Below are 22,068 nucleotides of genomic sequence, written 5' to 3'. Positions count from 1 at the left end.
GTCACCATCCATGTTTGATCTCAGGCTTCTTGGAATTTTATGATTCTTCTGAGCTGACTTGGGTCCTTGACAATTGTGCATTGAACTGCTAAGACAGGCTGCTTCTGATAACCTGGCTCCTCTGCTGGCCTCTTTAGAACTTTAGCACTGACCATGAAATTATATTCCTTTAAACTTCTGTGGAAGGTCAGCTAGAAACGGAGAGTTAGTCCTTAAAGACATTGTGTTCAGTGACAGGAACCTATTCTAACCTTGGGGAGGAATTTGGCATTGTCTAAGCCTTCAGTGTCAAGGGATAGTCTGTATATTCATCACACATATAAACAGCTTTATCTCTATGTGGGGACCTTTCCTTTAAGGTCCTAAAAGGCCACTGGTTTCTGCTTTACCAGAGACAACCAAAGAGCAATCATTTCTCTTGTTTCTCTTAGAAAAAATATTTTCACGTGCTTTTGTTTTGTGTTTTTCTCTTTTAGCTTTAATACAATATCATAATGTATCTTTTGAAGATATTTTATTCCACTAATAGGAATCCAAATTTAAGTTGAGTTTCTTGCAGAGCTGGAAACACCACACCATAGGGGTGAATTTTGCTGGTTGTTGTTGAAGTTCAAAACAGGCCACCCCAAAATCTGCACTTTGGCATGTTGAATTTCTTGAGCTAAAGGCACTTGAAAAATAGAAAATGCAGGAACAGGCCTTCTCTGAACTTCCTTTACTTGCCTAAAGGACAGTCCTCCAAATTGAACTCAATTCCCATGTACCCCCTACTCAGGAGCTTCATTAACCAGAGATTGACTCATCCCAGGAGAAGTGACTAGACGTTGACGCCACACCCAAACTTTGTCACAAACTGCCACATCTCTTATCTGTTCTTCTAAGGACCCATTCATCCTCGCCAAAAACCATTTACTTTCCCCTCACATGCCTACATCTCTCTCTCCCTTCCCCTCCATAAGCTGTCAAATCTCACCACTGTTTGGGATACACACTGTTTGTTTGTTTGCTTTTTTCTATGATGCCCCCACAAACATAATATTAAAAATTTAAAAATTTGTATACATTTTCTTCTGTTAACCTGCCTGCTGTCAGTATATTTCATAGACCCAGCCCTCGAATCTAGGAGGGAAAAGGAGAAGTCTTTCCTTCTCCACACAGGGAAGAAAGAAGAACGTGATGACATCAATGAATGCAGCCCATTATTAGTGAGTAAATGAAGGGACATGTGTACATTTAATATAAGGAGATTGATTCTCCCACATTATTAATTCGATTGGGTGTCTTATAACTTGGACTCCCATATGGGAATATAACCGCTTCTTCTCCAGCCTGTTAAGGTGACTAGGATTTCCACTATTAAAGCTCTAGGAAGTTCCAGTTTCACTGGGAAGGTTCCCTAAGAAATACAGCACAATAACACATTGCAATCTTTTTTTGCAAATGAATGCCATTTGCCTTAACTAGATTAGCGGGCCGCAGAAAACAGACCCCTGAAAAAGTGAAGCCAAAATCCTTCTTTACGGAGAAGAGGGTGGTGGTAGTAGAGAGGTTAGGATGGGAGAGGAGGCAAGATTGGCAAGGAGACAAAAATTATGGACATCCCAAACTGGACTGAGGGAGTTCAGGCACAAATGAAGAGAAAGGGCAATTTTCACAATGGTCACACTCTTCCAAATAAAAACAAATTTATTTCAGTTAACGTCCTGCTTACCACTAACCCCAACGCTGCATACGACTTGGTTGCTTGTAGCTCTCACTTCAGATCTGTCATTGGTCGTATTTGGTCATCAACAGCCGCCTCCACAGAAACAGAAATGAAACGGAGAATTGAATATTTATTTATAAGGCAAATAAAATTATTTTATCAAGTGTTTCAGTCAGGTATTGACAAGAAATTCAACCAGAATTCATGGAGAAATGAATTTTCTGACAGGTTTTATGATTTTAGCATCCCATTTTTCAGGCAAAATGGAGTAAGAGGAGTTGTTCTTGGCAGGAAACCAATTTCCTCCCTTCCACTGGAAGGTCTTTTTTCCTGTTACTAGTGACTCACTGGATTACCTCAGTTACGTTCCTTTACCACGGTGGGTCTTTTGTTTCTCTGCACCCCCAGATAATACCTACACAGGATCTGAGGTTCCTAGATAAGAAGTAGTATTTCAGGATAAGTTGGCATTTGTATGGTACATAATGAAATCTATGAGATCATTTATCGGAGTTCTCCTTGTAGGTAAAGCCCACAAAGAGCTTGCATTGTCCTCTCAGCACTAGCTTTGGAGAGTGCAAACACGGTTAGTAATCTCAAAGCCCCGCCAAGGCTTACTAAAATTTAAAGCAGGCTTCAAAACTATCCTGCAATAACTAAACTGCCATAACTTAAAAAGGCTGTTTCAAAATGTGTTTAATAGGGACCTTCCTTTGCAACAGAGCACAATGCTGGGTGTGGGGGGGAGAAGGAAGAATGGTATGACAGACATGAAATGTCCAATTTTTGTTTGACCCAAGTCTGCTGTGCCCTGGGATTCTTACACTCTCACAAATGCACATAAATGTAACTTGATTTTCCAAAAAAGACTCATGAACTACAGTGAGTGCTGAGACAGATTCAGGTCCCCTTCCCAATTGTCGTATCTGCCTCTCTGTTACCTGGTTTCTCCTGCCCCTGCTCCCTCCCCCAACCCATAGCTTGGGATGCACATGTTTTTCATTATGTGGTATACGCGTACAGACTGCAGATCTAGTTCTAAGGACGAACTCCAAGAGGTCACCTGTGCTCACTCTATGTGGTTTGTGACACAAGAACACTGTCATCACAGTGAGACTGGGACATCATTCAGGAATTCTTCCAAACACTCCACATAGTCAAAATTCAATTCTCCTCTAATAAAGAAACAGGCTTTTTCCTCCTATGTGTCCACTAGATGTTAATAAGCATACATTCCTCTTTGCAGAGTTCTCTTCATCTTGCTAAAGACTATCGCAGAGATTCAAGTGCCTTACAAGTCTTTGGGGCACTCTGTATCTCTTTGATTCCGATTCATTCCACCAGTCTCTCCAAAGTTTATCCCATACACCCATAGGGAACCTTCCTGTTCCTCCTCCACTCTTCGTTCTGATTTACCAGAAAATCCTTACTGGTTTTGCCTTTGTGTTAAGTTTTAGAAAGGGAAAATGAGTATGGCCAGAGCCCTGTCTTAGAGGACAGAAAAAGACAGTAAACACTAGCAGAGGATAGGACTGAGGATTCCTCCAACAGAGACAATCACTTTAGCAGAAGAACTGTGGGAAAAATGCAGAGAGAGCAAAACCGAGGGTTTTGCATCTGACTGCTATTAACTCCTCACAAATCCTGGCTCGCAGGATGGTAGAACAGTTACCCTGGGATACTCAGAAGTGGCGGAGGTAGTCATGGTCTTTCAGGCTTGTTACTCCTGTGATGCACTCCCAGATCATCAAACCCACTGTAGACCCAGTGGGGCAATGGAAGCTACAGGAGTTGTTAGGGGGGCCACAGCTAAAACCAGGAGACAGAGAAGGCAAATTCTGTTTCTAAAAGCACAAGGGGAGAGTGGTCTGAGGCTGCTGGTTCACAAACACCATCTTTTATCGTCTCGATTAGACCAGAAAGTTTCCCAAGGATGGAACCGAGGCCTATCTGGCTCCCAAGCCCACATTCTACCACCGCCCAGCATCCCCCTTTGCCTAAATGAGCGCCATGCATTTGTGAGGCTGGGGGCCAGGATAGAAACAGGAGCCTTGAGATTTTAAATCTTGGAGGATCTTTTCTGAGAGTAATAGTTAAGACCTAAAAGCGTTTACCTTGCTCAGAGTAAACAGGCCCAGTTCCAATCACAGCTCTGCCACTGAGTCATCAAGTAGACTTTGGGCAAATGGTTTAAGCTTCTTACACTTCAATTTCTTCAGCTTCAAAGTGGAGCTATTTGGAGATTCAAATGGCAGAGTGCATTTCAAACACCTAGCCTGGAGAGTAGCATATAGTAAGGACTTAATAAACATTACAGTTATCATATTCACTATCCATTGTTGTAGAGCTGGCAGCTAAAAACATTTGTGAATGGGAAGCTTATACCGGCAGGTACAAGAAGAAATACAAGGAGGTCTTGGAGTTGTCCGAAATCCAAGCTATCCGTTTCAAATGGCCAACAGGAGCCTTGGAAACTTGGCCACCTCTGACTCTCTTCTCTAAGTCTCCCTTTGCCAAAAAAGTGCCACCCTCCTCCCAGCCCCCATCTGTCTCTGCAGGTCCTTACTGGAGAGGAAAGCATATTTTCCTAATTCCCAAACTAGAGACATGGTCTGACAAGTATAGTTAAGACTAGAAGGAGACAATGCACAGAGTATTTCAGTCTGGTTCTAGTTTAGCTCTCCTAAGTAATGGGCCTGGGGCACTGCTAGGTAGCATACGTGCCTGCCTCTCCCTCTGCAGTTCAGGTACCTCCACTGCCCAGATGGCTGATACCTATTTCCACAGGATGTCCCCTGGATAAAAACAGTGGGTTGGTTACCACACTATTTAATAAGGGGTGGAGCGGCCAGTGCATAAAAAGTATTATCAGCCCTTAGCACCTGGGAATGAAGTAATTGTCAGGTCGTCTAAAAGAACTCCTAAGGGCACGTGAGTGGCAATCAGTTAAGCGGTTAAGTGTCTGCTTCCTCTGAGATCACGATCCCAAGGTCCTGGGATTCAGCCCTGCATGGGTCTCTCTGCTCAGTGGAGAGCCTGCTTCTCCCTTCACCTGCCTCTCTAACAAATAAATAAATAAGCAAATAAATAAATAAATAAATAGAATAAAAGAACTCCAAATAGGATCTTAGGGGGACATGGCAAGGATAGTAATGGATTAGAAATCTTTTTTAAACTGAAACTACCCGAACATGGCGTCGCCTGGACACCTGGTATGCAGAAATGGAGAATGGGAAATCAGTTAAGTGCAGGACAGGGTTCATAGTTGCTCTGATTCTTAACTTGACCTAAGATTGGTTTTGTCCCTGCAAATATTAAGGCTGCGGGGCCTCAGGATGTCACCCTCACCAGCCTGGGGTCTGGGTGGCAGGACCACTGGGTTGGGGACCAAGGCCCGTGACCTCTTTCTTTTCTCGAAATCCCCACCCGGGCCCAGAGTAGGGCTCTCCCCTAGGAGCTCATCACGTGCACAGCCCCAGCTTTTCAAACCCGATCCGAGGCCTGCGGTCCCTGCGGTCCCGGACGCCCGGGTGGTTTTTAGGGTATTCTTTCTTTATTATTTCCCTTCTTGTTCTTCACAGTTGGTGATTTTCTGCAGAAAAACGGCTGAGAAAAAAGAACCTATTTCATTTCCAGTTCCCATCATCGCGATTTCCACATGGATGTGACGTTGGGTCAGCTTCCGAAATGCCCAGGTGACTCACGCGGGGACACCCGGGGGCGGGGCTCAGGAGTTTCTCGCGCGGGGCGGGGCGGGGCGCCGCTCGCCTCCAGCACCCCCGGAGCCTCCCGAGCCCTCTGCGCCCCCTGGCGGCCGGCGACGCGCGGCCCTCGGCGCCGGGCCGGGCGTCACGTGACTGGAAAGTCCCCGGGTGGAAATCCCCGCTCTCCGCCGGCGGTAAAACAGAAAGGGAAAAAGAGAACTGGCAGTCTGCAGTCTTCGCAGCGGGCCAAGTGCAGCGAGCTCGGAGCCCGTGGGGGCGGAGCGGTGACAGCAGCCGCCGGGAGAAGTGCGGCGGCGGTGGCGGAGGGAGGCAGCGGGCGCCATCCCCACCCCCGGCCGGGCCAGCGAGCGAGCGCCGAGCCCCGGCGTCCATGGGGCGCCTCCTCCGCGCGGCCCCGAACCCCGCCTGCGGCGCGCGCCTGCCCTGACCTGGACTTGGGACTTCGGAAGAGGAACGCGCGGCCGGGACAGGTAACCGCCGCGTCCCGTGGCCGTCTGCCACGGCTCGGCGGGGTCGGGGGCTGCGGGTGTGTAATCGGCAGCGACTCGCGGGCTGGCCCCGTCTACCTGGCATGGGTTTGGCAGCAGCGGTCCTGGAAGGGAGTTTGTTGGCGGTTTGTGCCCACTGTGAGTTTTGAAATGCTAGGAGTCGAGGTCGCCGCGCCAGATGTTGGGGTGACAGCTCTGGAATCCTGTCCAGCCAACTGTTCCTTTTAAATACTGCAAAGAACTTAAGCTGTAGCGGACTCCTGGCGAGTAGCCTCCGGATTCCCAGGTCGGGGAGTCCTTGGTGTTTGGCTCTTTTTCGTGCCTTTCGTATTTTTAAATCGAGCTCTGGATGCTGTTGGACACGTAGACCTTGCAGAACCGCTATGGCTTCTTCCCAGATTGTGCAGAAGCACCCTACCGCCCGCGGGATGTCTGGAAGGCCACGAAACCGGGCGGGGGTGGAGGACTCCGCCAGCCCGCCTGTCCGGGGACAGCTTGCAGACACTGGGAGTGAAGTGCGGGGAGGTGGGTGGGGTCCAGGGACAGTGTAGCTCCTCAGTGGCAGCCATGCAAGAGAAGTGTGCATGTTAAAGTGGGCCGTCGGCCTGCTTTTCGGCTGCTCCAGTTCACAGTGATCTGCAGGCCCCTGCCCCAGCCCCTGCCCCACAGTCAGACAGTCTTTGTGAACCCGGGTTGTCCCACATCCTGCCACCTGGCCTCTCAGGAAAGCAGTGGTATTAAGTAAGGAAGGAGCTCAGCTCTTCTGAGATCGCTTTGTTTTCAGTTCTCCCTGCCTCTGATCTTCTTTCCTTAGAAAGCTGGTCTCTGGTCAAGGGACTCAGGGCAGCATCTGGGAAGACCATTGTGGATTAAACCAAAACCCCTGTGTCCCTAATTTTTGAGCAGCCGCTTACTGCCGCGTTCTCATTGTCTAAGGGGCTGCTTTGATTTCTATGATTCTTTGTACAATTTTCGAATTTTCGGAGGGATCCTTTGCAAAAATTTGATGAGGCATTTGTGCATAAAAAGTCAGTGAGGGGGGCGTCTGGGTGCTCAGTGGGTTAAGCTGTTGCCTTCAGCTCAGGTCATGATCTCAGGGTCCTGGGATTTAGCCCTGCATCAGGCTCGCTGCTCAGCAGGGAATCTGCTTCCTCCTCTCTCTCTTCCTGCCTCTCTGCCTGTTTGTGATCTCTCTGTCAAATAAATAAATAAAATCTTTAAAAAAGTCAGTGAGGTAACAAATGTAAAAGAAATGTTAAGGGTGATAGCGTCTGTCTTTAACTGTAAGGACATTACCATCATAGGTCGGGAATATTTATTCCCTAATCTTAAATGTGGGGAAATCGGAGAACTGGGAATTTGGATGGTGGGTTTTGATTCTTTGAAGGAATTCTACAGTCTGTGCAAAGCCAAACCTATGGATGAGAGGACCTGGTAGGGACATTTGCATGTCTTGATTATGGCTTACAGCTCTCACTATTTGAGGTCTTGGCTGGAAGGTCTTAGAGTGAGAAGAGAATATTAGAAGACTCGGGAAAACAAAAAAGCAACACCTAGCTTGTGTGATCTTTTTACTTCCCGCCTCGTCCCATCTGAGAGCAGCAGGCATTGCAGCCGCAGAGGTGGTGCTGTGGGAATAGCGAGGGGCAGGTGTCGGAAGATCTGGCGCGTTGGCAAAGCTGTCTGCCTTGGCTGGTGTGGAACCTGAGCGGAACGTGTACTTCTGTGGCTTTGCCTGCAGACAGGGAATAAGGTCATCTTGGGTTTTTTAGCCCCAGCATCAAACATGGCACTCTACTTTTAGTAGGTGGTCAGGTAGTGCTTTTGAGTGATGGACAGATGAATGAATGACATTGCGAGACTTTGGCCCTGCCATGAAGTGGAGGTGGGTGTAATGTTTTTATCCCTTCATTGTGCTTATGGTCCTGCTCTAATTTTGCCCAGTTCCACCTCCAGGGGATGTCTGACGTCAAAGGAAAGATTATCAACTGACCCAGAGAATTACATCTCCCAGGCCTCACTGGTAATCAGATTAGGAATCCTGATCCAGAGCTATCACCAGAAAGCAACCTTGGGGTCATCTAGTCCAGCCTCTCTGCTTTGAGTGGACCGCAAGAATTTAAACTGCTTCATCAATGGCTTTAAGAGAGCCTAGACTCACGTAGGAAAGACTTCCCTAAAAATCTAGGTTTCTTCTCACTTCTACATAGGTTTCAGGTCTTCCTCAACTAAAAGCTTGCCCTGGTAAATAGTATGATGCAGGAGCGAGATTAACAATCATCATGAAACTCCCTAGGGAATATCTTCATGCTCTGCAACCATCTCTGTCTTCATCTTGGAAACCAAGATGTATGCTGAGGCACTCTGCTGAGGCTTGTGAATGACAGCTGGCTTTCCACACAACCCCAAACTGCGAGGATACCATGTTGTGTCAATTCCCAACAACCCAGGCTGTTGGGATGGGTTGTAGATGCTGGGTTTTGCCCTCAGCTTCCTTCATTTGTCCTGGCCATCTTTCCTTGCCTGCTTCCAGACGTTGATTTCTTTCCACCAGCGGATTATGCTTGAAGATTTCAGCATGAAGACAGGGTGGGAAATGCATCTGAGTGTTGGTCCCTGGAGGATAATAATAAATGTGGTTGGCAGTTGCGTTGGAATAGTAGAACTCTAATGCCTGTTCTTGGAAGTGTGAAATTTATCCTTCTCTTATTCTTACAATTCTATTTCTTATTCTGATGTTGTAAAGTTAACAGAGAGGGTTCCAAAAGACTTACTATTTGCTCTTAAAATTGCAAAGCATCTTACTGGAAATAGGCTTTTTTCACCTTTATAAATATTATAATATATTTTGCAAATGAGCTCTTTATAAATACTTCTCCTTGGGACTGAAGAGGAAACTCTAATCAGAAGCCTAGGTAACAACGTAAAATTGCAAGGTTTTTCACAAAGCATTTTTTTTTTTTTTGTAGTATAGGGAGGGAGGGCTTGAAGGAAAAATCAAGGAACTGCCAGAGAGCTAGGACTGCTGAACCATGGTCTTAGGGGAGGAGTTACAGACTTGCCCAGGCTGCCTTGTGTCCTTCACTGGCATTCAGGGCTCCAAAGACCCAGTGGCTGTGGCGTCAGGGTGCCATGAGAATGCGAGGGGAGCTTGCCGGTGATGAGGTGCAGTACCTGTTGCTGACAGAGAGGCTTGGCTCCCTGACAAACGTTACTGAAAACGCGGGTTATTCCCCTCCTCCTCCTCAGGACCCACTCCCCGCCTTCCTTCTCTTGTTTAGACTAATCTTGAAAAGTGATGTAACTTAAAACAGTCCAGTGTGAGTTAATCTTGGGGGCCAGCTAGTATCCTGGGAGTAGAGGTGACTAAGATCTTTTGCTTACAGATTAGGGTAATGACAAGATCAAACGCTGGGGTTTCCTGCAGGCAGGTATATAGGAGTGGTATCAAAGGCGGACTAACGGAATGGGTTTTTCTCCCCCTCCTCTTCAGGTATCGCAGAGCACAATGGCTGAACAGCTCCTTCCCCAGGCTTTGTATTTGAGCAACATGCGGAAAGCTGTGAAGATACGAGAGAGAACTCCGGAAGATATATTTAAGCCTACCAATGGGATCATTCACCATTTTAAATCCATGCACCGATACACACTAGAAATGTTCAGAACTTGCCAGTTTTGTCCACAGTTTCGGGAGATCATCCACAAAGCTCTCATTGACAGAAACATCCAGGCCTCCCTCGAAAGCCAGAAGAAGCTCAACTGGTGTCGAGAAGTCAGGAAGCTGGTGGCACTGAAAACAAATGGTAAGAAGATTTGTCTAAGGCTTGGCTCCCACCGTGCTGGGTCCCCATTCATTCAATTCTGATAGCGCTGGCCCAAATTCAAGTCTCTGGAGAGCACAGACCCCTTAATATAGAATAGTCTCTGAAAGACATGTGATTAAAAACAAGTTGGTTTTGCCAATATTTTTACGAAGGATATTTTGTAATTGTGTGTATTAGAGAGCAGAGGCACTGAGACTTGAAGAATGCATTCCAAAATACCATGCCTCCCATTGAGGGACTTGGGTGTCTAATTTTTGTGGCTGTTTGTATAATCATTTGTAAAATACCCTTTCCTGGCCAGTAATGGAAACATTTAAAAGGCTTTAAGTTCAAAAGGAAAGCATGGTGTGAAAACTAGTATTACTATTGTTTCCCACTGTCATTAGAAGATGCTCGTAATGATGACCTTACACGACTTGAACTGATGGCATTTTGTGGGTTAACCAGTGAATGGCTGTTGCCTGCCTCTCTCTCCCTTACCTAGGTTCTGTTGGCTTTGGTCCCATGACATGAAGTGGAAAGATACTTGAGATTTTTAGCACAAACTTTACAGCTTTACTTCATTATGTTTAGGGATTCCTAGTTCTGAATTTCTTGCTATCTGTGTGTATCTGCTCAATGGCCCTTTACCACTAATAGCTGTTTCCTGTTCTAAACTTTACTGTTTTGCCTTTTGATTGTTTCCTTCGAGCAAGAGTGTGTGCATCATGGCCACATCCAAGCACACTGTTTCAGGTAGATACAAAATCCTGCATTATAATGTCGCTGATTATTAGAAGAAGCAAGTAGACTGTCCATGATCAATTACATGCTTATAGTCTAGATGAGGGCAGGAATCAGGTTCTTATATAAGTAACCATCCTTCCTTAAGATCACCTTGATCAAATTAATACATCCAAGCACAGAAATCCTTGTTGACAATGAGAGGATGAGAATATTAATTAACTTAGTTGGCTCATTCACTTTGGCCATTTTTGAGTTGGGCAGCATGGAGTGCCTGGAGATAGGTATTTTGTGGTGTTCAGTGAGGGCGGTTGGTTCTGGTGCATTACTTGAACATCTTGCCTCTACTTTTGAAGCACAGATTCTTAGAAACAAAGGTAGAATGAAAACTGGGGAGAGCTAATGTTTACATTTTTCTTGGCCTTAAATCAAGTGATGCGTAGAAGTGGGTAATTATGTTAAGTCATCATCAAGGGGTTTATATTCCTGACAGTTTGTGGTTTTAGCTCTTTCCCATTTTGTTACAAAAAAGGAATGGAGTGAACTCTGGGAGAGTTGGAAACAGAGAGATTCTGCCAAACTAGAAATGTGGTAGGAAGAGGAAAACCTTCTTATCATTAACAGAATTAACTGACATTTTAGGTTGAACTTACTCCTTAAGAAAATAATGAATACAAATAGTAAACTCTTGTTTTGCAAAGGTATGTCATTAAAGTCTACAAGGATTCATGCTACAAATAAAGCTACAAAAGCAAATGCGTTTTGATAACATTTTCGGGGAAATAGGAATGTGGGACTCAGATCTTCTTATTTCCCCACTTTCAAGAAAATTCCTTAAAATTCTGGAAAAGGAAGAGAAGATATTGGGGAGGATAGACAAAGCGACTTTTACTCTCTGGCTTTTATTAAGCACCTTTTTTTTTTTTTTTTAAACCCCCAGCCCCTCAGGAGGGTTGTACAAAGTCAGTGGTCTCTTTGGGGAGGGGGTGATTCACAAGTTTGCATTTGAGGATATGAGACTGCGGTGAATGAGGAAGGGAGTAGGTGGCATAAAATTGAAACTTCAAGTGAAAAATTCCAGCGTCTATTGGCTGCCGCGATTTCACTTGTATAATGAGTAGCCCTATTCCAGCTCACCCTGACCACACCCACTTGGAAAGTCCAGGGCGCCCTTCGCAGTTTAAATGTCTACACACCAGAACAAAAAGTACAATAGCTGTTGCTCAATTGCTAGTCAAATAACTTAGCACTGGGGAATTCCAGATGTTGCTTAGGGAATTTTGTACTGGTGCATCTCAATAAAGAACTGAAAGTAAGCACAAGAAGAAGAAAAAAAGCCTTATCTTTGCTCTAGATTTTGCAAAGGGGAAATTTCAACAGAATGCAATCGTTGCCACACTTCTGCCAAGACAAAAGGCTAAGCGATCTGTTTTGTTCATTCTTGTGAATACTTACTTAGCTCGTTTTTCCCTATGTATGAATTGCAGGGATAGGAGTTGTAGATGGGTATATATGCTTGAGGGGTTTTCTTTGTTGTTTTGTTTTTGCTTTTTACAGTTTGAGTGTACTTAAGATTTGCTAAAAGCTTCAGAAAACGATAGCCCTACTTGTAGAGTAATGTAAGACAACAGTTGAACTGTTCGTAAAAGCAGCGGTGCACTTGGCCACGAGTTACTAAGGAGTAGACTTTTTTGATATTAAACATTCCTCCCAAATGTTTATTGTTTGGAGGTTAGACACAAGGCAGCCTCTTGAATTGTGGGTTTTGGCCTGTGAAAGTAACAAATTCATGGAGTAAAATTAGACCTGTTTCTCACAATGCTCAAAGGCAGGCTGAGGAGGTAATGCGGTGTTCTCGATCCCACTTGATAAACCAGGAGAGGAAACTCCCAGGCCCCAGAGGCCTCAGTGGAATGGTCAAGTCATTTACCACTGAGTCATAGCCAGACCGTCCCTGTCTAGTAAGCGGAGCCAAGCCAGCTTCCTGGTTTGTGCACCATACCCCATATGTTCTCTCTAGAGCCACGGAGTAATAGTGCCAGTGTCTTAGCCAAAACATCAAGGAATGCTAGAACGGGACAGACTTTAGAGATCATAACCCAATACCCTCATATTACAAAGAAGAAAAAAAAAAGCAACACTCAAAAGCTGAGGAATTTTCCCCAAGGTCACACCTAAACCAGTTAGGGCAAGCCAGGCTAGAACCAAGGTCCCCTGATAATCAGTTCCTGGCCCCTTTGTTCTGTTGGGTCCAACGTTAAAATTAAGAATGGAAAGAGTGGTTTTTTTCCCTAAAGCGGTCATCCCCTTGTGAAATGTTCTCAGTTGGCTGTTGGACTAAGAAATTAAACCGTTTGCATTTCTCACATGTCCCTACTGGGTCCCCTGTACTAGCAGCAGGGCTAGTGCATTCTAAAAACTTTTGCTAGGCCTTTGATGTGTATGGCTTCTTCCCCAGGTGATGGAAACTGCCTCATGCACGCTGCTTCTCAATATATGTGGGGTGTTCAGGACACAGACCTGGTCCTGAGGAAGGCTCTCTTCAGCACTCTCAAGGAGACCGATACACGCAACTTTAAATTCCGCTGGCAGCTGGAGTCTCTTAAATCCCAGGAATTTGTGGAAACGGGGCTTTGCTACGACACTCGGGTATGTTTTGTTCCCCCATAAATATCTATCGATAGAGCTCCATGGTGGGTGAAGTGCCTCTCGGGCCAGCCCCCACTCTCGAGGACCATATGACTTCCTAGGTCACGTGAACTTGGCTAAGCAGAGCACAGTCCATGGAAAACACCTGAAACCTCCTGTGGGATGAACAGGAGGCTTTTGTCACTGCTGGGAGGTTTCCAGGCAGCAGATTCCCAGCTGTGGATCTCTTTTTAGCAGAAGGGCTACTTGGCCTTTCCTGTGGTGTTTTGGTTGCTTTCCCATCTGATTGCCCTTTGCATGCTTTACCGAGCCTGCCACTCAAATTCAGACGTGGGGCTCACCATTCTCAGTCACAGGCTTGGAATTTTTGTGAACATTTGGATAAGGGGCTTTGGTGTTATGCCTCATCAGGGATTTTTTTGAAATCAGGTGCTGTCCCCATCCTCCCCCACTTCTAAGTTGGCCTTCTAGTGGAAAGTAAAGGAAGAAAACCAAACTGGGGGAAAAAAGGGTGATCACTCAAATGATGATTTCCAGAAAGGGGAAAAGCAAGCCAGGTTATATAAATGAATAATTGTAGAGCAAAGTCCGACTGACTTTTTAATGCGTAGTTCATTCACTCCCAATTTCCCCTTTACCCACTTCCTAGAATTGGACTGATGAATGGGATAGCCTAATCAAAATGGCATCCACAGACACACCCGTGGCCCGAGGTGGACTTCAGTATAACTCACTGGAAGAAATACACATATTTGTCCTTTGCAACATCCTCAGAAGACCAATCATTGTCATCTCAGGTGAGAGCTGCAGGTTGCTTATTTGTATTCGAGAGCTGGTCGGCTTGTGTTAGCTCTTCAGAAAAACTGAGCCTATCGCAGGCTACCAGGGTCACCAGCAATAGTAGCTGAAGGGAATTTAATGAAAATCACCTGAGGGCCTTATTTCTCTTGCTCTTTCCCTAAACAGACAAAATGCTGAGAAGTTTGGAATCGGGTTCCAATTTCGCTCCCTTGAAGGTGGGCGGGATTTACCTGCCTCTCCACTGGCCAGCCCAGGAGTGCTACCGATACCCCATCATTCTCGGCTATGACAGCCAGCACTTTGTACCCCTGGTGACCCTGAAGGACAGCGGACCCGGTGAGAACACAGCATGGATTCACATTTGTAACTGCTGCTAGATACTGAGACGCCCTGTTCCCACTGACCGCTGGGCTCTTTGGGGCCCTCTGGCAAGAGCCTCATTTATGTTTATTATTTGCATGGGAATACAGTGTTCCGTCACGTGCCTGGTTAGCAACAGTAATGCCATGGCAGTAATCCCACCATCTTTGTGTATGGCTTGGAAAGCACTTCCCACAGCTTAGCTGCAAGGAGGAGGTCTGTGACGTGACCACCGCCCTTTGACATATGACAGAGTGAGGCCCACAGAGCCCTGGCCCAGAGTCAGTGTCTATCAGGTTAGCCATTACTAGGATAGCTTCCCGTGGAAGAGGCAGTGTGCGAAGTGCTTTAGAGGATAAATGTAGACATTTATTTCATCTCATTTCATCCTCACAGCGTCCCTATGGACCGTAAGCACTGGAAGCCTTGTTTTACAGAGATGCCTGAAGCTCAGAGAAGTTCAGTAACTTCCCTGATATCACAGAGCTTGACAGGGGCAAAGCCAGGACTCAGTCTCAGATCAGTGTGGTTCGGAAGTGTGATGATTTACCCAATGAGTTCCACTGCCTCCAGGCTGCCTAATATTCTCTGAGCTTCCAGAACATACAAAGCATTTTATGTTGAAGTTTAGTGTAGTTTGTTTCCCCATCTGCATTTGATTGTGACTAGATGATACTTTTCTACCCTTTTTTATATTTTTTCCGTGTTTGTGAAATGTGACCATTATATATGCAGCCTTACACATAATCTCATTTAGTAGAATCATGTGTCACTTATATGTTGCTTCTTTCCCTCAGAAATCCGAGCTGTTCCACTTGTTAACAGAGAGCGAGGAAGATTTGAAGACTTAAAAGTTCACTTTTTGACAGATCCTGAAAACGAGATGAAGGAGAAGCTCTTGAAAGAGTATTTGATGGTGATCGAAATCCCCGTCCAAGGCTGGGACCACGGCACCACCCATTTGATCAATGCCGCAAAGTAAGAGTTTATCCTTAGCTCTGTCCTTTGTCATTTTCAGCTGCTTTTACTTCCGCCACAGAAGCTGAGGCCATCCCAGAGCTCAACCATAAAGTTATTTGAAGCCGGTTTCCTCCAATGTGCAAGAGATCCAAGTGTGGTGTATATAGTCAGAGAGGATGACGGGAGGCCATACCAACTTGGGTTTCACATGGGAATGAGTAATTTCTCCATGGTCACTTTCCTGCATAGCTGGATACTGACAGTCAAGATGGTGGCTTTAAAGTCTCTTGAACCAAGGATAGTTTTGTTGTGTTTTATTTAATTGCCCTAGTAATAGGCTAGCAAGTGAAAATTCTTGGAAACAGACTCCTTTTTCTCTTGGCTTCTTGGTAAGGACAGACTCCTCAGACACAGTCGGGGTTGTGGATCATCTTTATGTGGGCATGCATATGATTTTTGCCCCATAGGAAGTGGAGGCAAGACCCAGAGGACATGCAGTGCGGGTGTCCAGATCTTAAACACTGGCTTTATGTTGGAGAGATGCCTATTTGTTAGGACTTGAAATACACCATAGGGGGAGACAGACACATGTTAGAGGCTTGGAAGTAAGTGGACAGCACCTGGGGGTATGTCCACTGCTTGGTCACTGTGCAGGGCAGTCCGTGCTGATAGACACCAGCTGCCAGTTTAAGATTAATAATACCAAAATACAGGCGACGATGTCCCAAAGTAGTTTGAGTTATAACATAGACTAGTCCCAAATGAACATGCTATATGATGTTTTACTAGATGTTTGACATCAGAGAAGTTAAAAAGTAAAAGTGAGTTTTTAAAAGAGTCAAATGTAACAGCGTCCCCAGAATAGCCCTTTCTTTAGAATTATCAGTAATTTGGAGTGGACCAAGATTGATTAAATAAGACTGTGGTTCTTGAAAAAAAATGAAATCTCCTTAGCAGTATTAGACTGTGCTCTGCTGGAAGTGTAGACTCATGATCATTGGCCTGCATGTCAGTGAGTGGTTATCAAGTTATTGCCATAATGCACATTGTAGGAGTTTGGCCTCTGAGCTCATGATGTAGAATTCTGTGTGTATCCATGTTTGTGTGTAGTCTCATATTTTTCTTTTTGGTCTTTAGGCTAGATGAAGCCAACTTACCCAAAGAAATAAATCTGGTAGATGATTACTTTGAGCTTGTCCAGCACGAGTACAAGAAATGGCAGGAGAACAATGAGCAGGAGCGGAGAGAGATACATGCTCAGAATCCTTTGGAACCTTCCGTTCCCCAGCTTTCGCTCATGGACGTAAAATGTGAAACACCCAACTGTCCTTTCTTCATGTCCGTGAACACCCAGCCTCTGTGCCACGAGTGCTCAGAGAGGCGGCAAAAGACCCAAAGCAAACCCTCAAAGCTGCACTCCAAGCCAGGCCCCGAGGTGCTCCCTGGTATGGCTCTCGGGCCCTCCCGGGGCGAGGCCTATGAGCCCATGGGCTGGAGCCCCGAGGAGCCAGCCGGGGGGCCTCGTTCGGCCCCTCCGACGGCGCCCAGTCTCTTTCTGTTCAGCGAGACCACTGCTATGAAGTGCAGGAGCCCTGGCTGCCCTTTCACACTGAACGTGCAGCACAATGGATTTTGTGAGCGCTGCCACAACGCTCGGCAGCTGGGCGCGGGCCACCCCTCGGACAGCACGAGGCACTTGGACCCCGGTAAGTGCCGAGCCTGCCTGCAGGACGTCACCAGGACGTTTAATGGGATCTGCAGTACTTGCTTCAAAAGGACTACAGCAGAGCCCTCCTCGGGCCTCAGCTCCAGCGTCCCTCCTTCCTGTCACCAGAGGTCCAAGTCAGACCCCTCACAGCTCGTCCAGAGTCTCTCCACACATTCTTGCCATAGAGCCGGGACCGAGGCTCCCTCCGGCTGCCTCTCTCAGGCCACACGGACTCCAGGGGACAGGACGGGGACCAGCAAGTGCAGAAAAGCTGGCTGCATGTATTTCGGGACTGCAGAAAACAAAGGCTTCTGCACGCTGTGTTTCATCGAGTACAGAGAAAACAAACGTGAGTGAACTGACGGATTTCCTAAGCCCCATTTCTAAACCCCTGCGCTAGAAGCAGTTTTGCTCCGGAGCTGCCAGAAAGCAGCCCCTCTGGGCGGCGGGGGAGAGTGCAGCTGGCCCAGAGAGATGGTCACTTGGAGGCAAAAGACACAGAAAACCACTTTCCAAAGTCCTACAGCCCCTCCTAGGTAGAGTTCATAGAATTTTATTTCACATGGTCATTTAGCATCTGGCATTTGTGAGGCAGAGTTTAAACAAGACTTCTTTGGACATGTAGATGTGATAGAAGTCCAGAGTTGATGGGCAGTAGCTGAAGAGAGGGAAGTCTCCGCTGACCCTGAGAAAATGCGGTTGGTTTTAGAAACCTCTCGTTTGAAGAAGGACCGATGGGCAGTTAGTGTCAATGTTCTGTTACCATGCCTGGCCTGTGCAGCACGTTCAAAAAGGAACGGTCTGTAAAGTCAAAGATGTTTCCATAATGGCATTATTATCCTTTTTTTTCTTTGACTGAATTTAGAAAAGGCCGTGCTCATGTATGCGCAGCCCAGGGTGCCCTAACTTATATCCAGAACCTGGCAGTCTCTCTCTCTCTCTCTCTCTGCTTGGAGACCACCTGTAGCACTGATGAGCTCCAACTCTCTTTCAGATTTTGTCCCTGCCTCCACGAAAGCCAGTCCCACGGCCCCCAGGTTCCAGAATGCTGTCCCCTGCCTGGGAAGGGAATGTGGCACCCTGGGAAGCACTGTGTTTGAAGGATACTGTCAAAAGTGTTTCATCGAAGCTCAGAGTCAAAGATTTCACGAAGCCAAAAGGACCGAAGAGCAACTGGTGAGACATTTTGAGGTACTTCCCCTCCCCCATTGGGCCAGCTCTCCTCACTGGAGCCACTTCTTCCCACTGAGACAGCGGACTTTCCTCCCTGCCAAGTTCCGGGGAAGAACCTTGGGGGGGGTTTGGTGGGGGGAGAAGTTCCTGTAGCCCCCAGGGTTGGAAGTGCAGTAGGTACTGCACTTGATTTTCGTGGCCTAACTGTACTTTAGAATTCATTTAGAAAGTAAATCAAATCAACCATAGAATAAAACCTCTTAAAGTCTCTGAAAAGCCTGATGCCAAACAGAGACTTTTTGATTTGTAGCAGCACAGGGATCTGAGTGGCCAGCAGACTTTGGCAAGTAGTCCTTTATCAGGAGACAGGAGGAGCAGGCAGAGTAGCCCACATGCCTGCACACAGTGGCACAGGAGAAAAGCCACCTTAGGCTGATGGTTGCCTCTCCTGTTGTTTACAGCATGGTAGGGAGTCTGTCTGGGGAAGGCCAGCTTCTCACTAATACAAGCGGAGGCTAGCTGGGCCAGCCTTCGCAGGCCTCCAGGTCAGGTGCTCCTTGGTTGCACTCAGTGTGCTCTCACGGGACTGGGAGGAGGCGTCTTTGGCCAGCTCCCAGTCCCAGACAGCACGTGCAGCTCGGGCTCCCTGGGTCAGGCGGTGGCTCTCCACCCCACAGAGTTCTTGGTAACACCCGTGCAGGCAGAGGAGATTACCTGGTGCTCTCCCTGAGCAACTGGCCAACAGTTCTCTCTGCTCTTTCCATTCAGAGAACGAGCCAGCGCAGAGACGCGACTCGAAGCACGGCGAGCGCCTCCAGGCCCAAGTGTGCCCGGGCCTCCTGCAAGAACATCCTGGCGTGCCGCAGCGAGGAGCTGTGCATGGAGTGCCAGCACCTCGGCCAGCGCGTGGGCGCGGGGGCGCACCGGGGCGAGCCGGTTCCCGAGGAGGCCCCCAAACAGCGCTGCCGGGCCCCGGCCTGCGATCACTTCGGCAACGCCAAATGTAGCGGCTACTGCAACGAGTGCTTCCAGTTCAAGCAGCTGTACGGCTGAGGGGTGCGGAGGGGCCCCGGGGACCTCAAGCCTAAGCAGGCAATGGTGCTAGCCACAGCAAGCTGCGGGCGGCTTCAAGCAGGGGAGCAAAGAGAAGCTCGGGTTGCGGTCGCGGCCAGCCTGCGCAAGTGGCCTTGAAACGAGAGCAAGGCCAGTGACGGGCGGCGGATGGGCTGCTACTCTTCCCCCGCCACCTCGCCTGCCACGCGGAAGGGCAGGGACTGCGTGGACTCGGAATGTGTGGTGGGACTACATCATCTTCTCGGGAGAAAAGGGAAAAAAAGCTCGGTCAGGTGGGTTGGGGATCCCGGGCCGTTCCCCCCCGCACCGCCCCACCCCGGCCGGGCTTGGAGCCACGGAGCTGACCTGCCGCACCCACAGGCCCTCAAGTTCAGGAAGCTCAGGGAGAACGGACAAATTCAGTGTCAGTGGTGAGTGGTCTTTCCCTCCCCGCCTCGTCCATTTCCCGCGGACACAGCAGGGCAGACACTGAGCTGTCCACAGACTGTGGCTCTGAGGCTGCTGAGATGGAATCAGTTCACGCTGAAGAGCAAACCAGCTGCTCTTTACAGTATGCACCTTGGAAGAAATCAGAACATTCTAGTGGGAAGATGTGTGCCTCTCTTGGTTATCACTGTCTTCACTTCTAAAGAAGTTAGCTTGAGGTGTGCATGAAAATGTGTACATATATAATGTACCCTTATATTATGTATGAGGGAATTTTTTTTATTGTGGTGAAGTATATTGTCTATATAATTCACTTTATTTATTTTATTTCAAACTTCAGGTTTATTTAAATGAAGATGTTTCTTCTGCCCTGGGTAAAGTGTGTGCTGTAGTGTCTTCTTGAAATAGCGTATTCATAGTCAGTCCTCTTTTGGGCGAGTACCTGAGTGCCTTGGGGATTTGGTCTCTTTGATGTACTGTGGTTGTCTTCCCTAAGAAAGAAGGAATTGCACCAAAGGTATATTCATTAAAAGCTCATGCTTTTCTTGATGAAACTTGGGTTAGAGGCTCTTGCTAGCCAAATGAAAAAAAATAAAATAAAAATTAAAAAAAGTAACTGCTTTCTGCAGTAAACAGATGCCTTGAATATCCTACCTCTTTAGAGATAAAATTAGGAATGAATGGGATGAGATTGGAGAAGGTCACTGGGACGATGTGACCTTTAATGATAGTTTTATTTGCTGTGTTTGAACTCTCTGTCCCGGTAGCAACCGCACATCCAGTGGCACCTTTGCGCTGGGACAGCAAAACCCTGTGACCATGGCCTGCAGTTTCTCTGTTTGCTCTGTGTTGCTGTCATACTTGTTATAAGAAAAAAAAGGGGGGGAAACACGTTGTCCCCAGAGGTAAAGGCTGCCATTTATTTTTTGGGGGGGGGGTCTGGAACTTATGACCTGAAAACATTAGTAATCTATAACTCTACACAGCCTTTACTTGTATTACCTGACATGTTTGCCACCTCGAGTGCTATTTCTTCAACATAAATTTTAATCATTTTTTCTAAAGATCTCAAATAAACATCAGTGTTCATGTAGTTCTTCTAAAGTCAATATTTTAATATTTTGTGTGTATCAATATTCTCATTCTTAATGTGAAAAATGGAATTATTTATACTTATTTTAGAAAGCATTTGAAATTTGCACATTTAGTTGTCCCTGATAGAGAGCTGTTTGTTCTGTTGGATTCCTTCAAGTTTTCCTAAATATGTATAACTTTTCACAAAAGTCAATATTAAAAAAATAAATTATTTAAGAACAGATTTTGATGTTTTCTGCTTACAAATGGTGAGAAAAAGAGACCCAAATACTAAGGCTATGTTTCCCAAACAGCCTCATATCGAGGTACACCCGGAATAGTGGACATGCGTCGCACCCCCATGGAGTAAGAACTCTGCGAACATTATAACGGCATGAGGGTAAGGCATTGTTCAACTACAGGGACACTGAGGCCCAGGCAGGAGTGGGAAGCGTCAACCTGTCCCATTCTCAGGAGACATTAGGTCCCTGAGCCCCTCCAAAGGTTGCTGCCTTTGGCCTTCTTGCAGTGCAGAAAAGGAAAGCAAGAGAGAGCAGCAGAGAGAGGTTTAGAAAGAAAGAAATAGGAGGGAGGTGGGAAGCCTGGTGTAAGATTTCCTGGGTCAGACCTTAAAAGAGGTGACAGATGGCCATGGTGGCTGCAAGGATCGACAGCACCAAAGGCCTGGGAAATTATAAAATGACACATTCTTCCACCAATCCAAACATATCCCCAGAAGCTTGATTCAGGAGGACTGCAGATTCCAGAATCTTTTTTTTTTAAAGCTCCCCAGGAGATTCTGATCATCAGCGAGATTTTAGAACCATGCTTTGACAGATCATTCGTGATCTTTTGTTAACTTATTACGGGAAATGTTAACACACAAGAAAACAGAGTTTAATGAACCCTCATGTGTCCATTACTTGGTTTTGACAATGATCAGCATTTTGCCAGATTTGTTTCATCTTTCATTCCCTCTTTTTCTTCTGGATGATTTCAAAGCAAATCCCAGCCATGTGTGTCCTCACACCCACAAATACATCAGTGTGCATCTCTAATTGATCATCATTTTTTTGTTTTGTTTTAGTACAACCATCATTTTTACACCTAGATAAGTGATTTTTAGTGTCATCTAATACTAAGTATGTATTCTAACTTCTCAGCTTGTCCACTGTGGAGACATAGTCCTATTGCTTTAGGGTTAGCATAAGCCTCTTTTATTCTGTAACATTCTTTTTAAATTTGTCATCCTACTAATTTGTTGGGGCAGTTTGATCTTTTCTTCTGTAGAAGGGCCCACAGTCTGGATTTGGCTGATTGCTTTCTTATGGTGCCACTTAACTTATTCTATAACATACTTTGGATCTAATTCTGGTTC

The 22,068-nt window shown here is 46.5% G+C and overlaps 1 protein-coding gene across 5 annotated transcripts; it reads left to right on the top strand.

Annotated features, from left to right (window-relative positions):
• Positions 1-5,547: 5,547 nt before the first annotated feature.
• TNFAIP3 (TNF alpha induced protein 3) lies at positions 5,548-20,934 on the top strand. Of its 5 annotated transcripts, none has more exons than XM_082730861.1 (9): positions 5,548-5,900; positions 9,412-9,721; positions 12,924-13,114; positions 13,764-13,911; positions 14,081-14,251; positions 15,073-15,253; positions 16,373-17,292; positions 17,938-18,119; positions 18,885-20,934. In XM_082730861.1, exons 2-9 carry the CDS (start codon positions 9,427-9,429, stop codon positions 19,167-19,169), a joined length of 2,373 nt encoding a protein of 790 aa, XP_082586987.1. In that variant the 5' UTR covers positions 5,548-5,900; positions 9,412-9,426; the 3' UTR covers positions 19,170-20,934. The 5 variants fall into 5 exon arrangements, with proteins under 5 accessions (XP_082586987.1, XP_082586988.1, XP_082586985.1 ...); XM_082730859.1 differs by having other exon boundaries at positions 5,602-5,900; positions 17,938-18,134; XM_082730860.1 differs by lacking the exon at positions 5,548-5,900 and adding an exon at positions 5,917-6,056 and having other exon boundaries at positions 17,938-18,134.
• Positions 20,935-22,068: the final 1,134 nt, after the last annotated feature.

Source organism: Mustela nivalis, assembly GCF_964662115.1.
Source record: "Mustela nivalis genome assembly, chromosome: 5".
NCBI classification, from domain to species: domain Eukaryota; kingdom Metazoa; phylum Chordata; class Mammalia; order Carnivora; family Mustelidae; genus Mustela; species Mustela nivalis.
The sequence above is the reverse complement of the archived record's forward strand: the minus strand, read 5'-3'. Positions and strand labels throughout refer to the sequence as shown.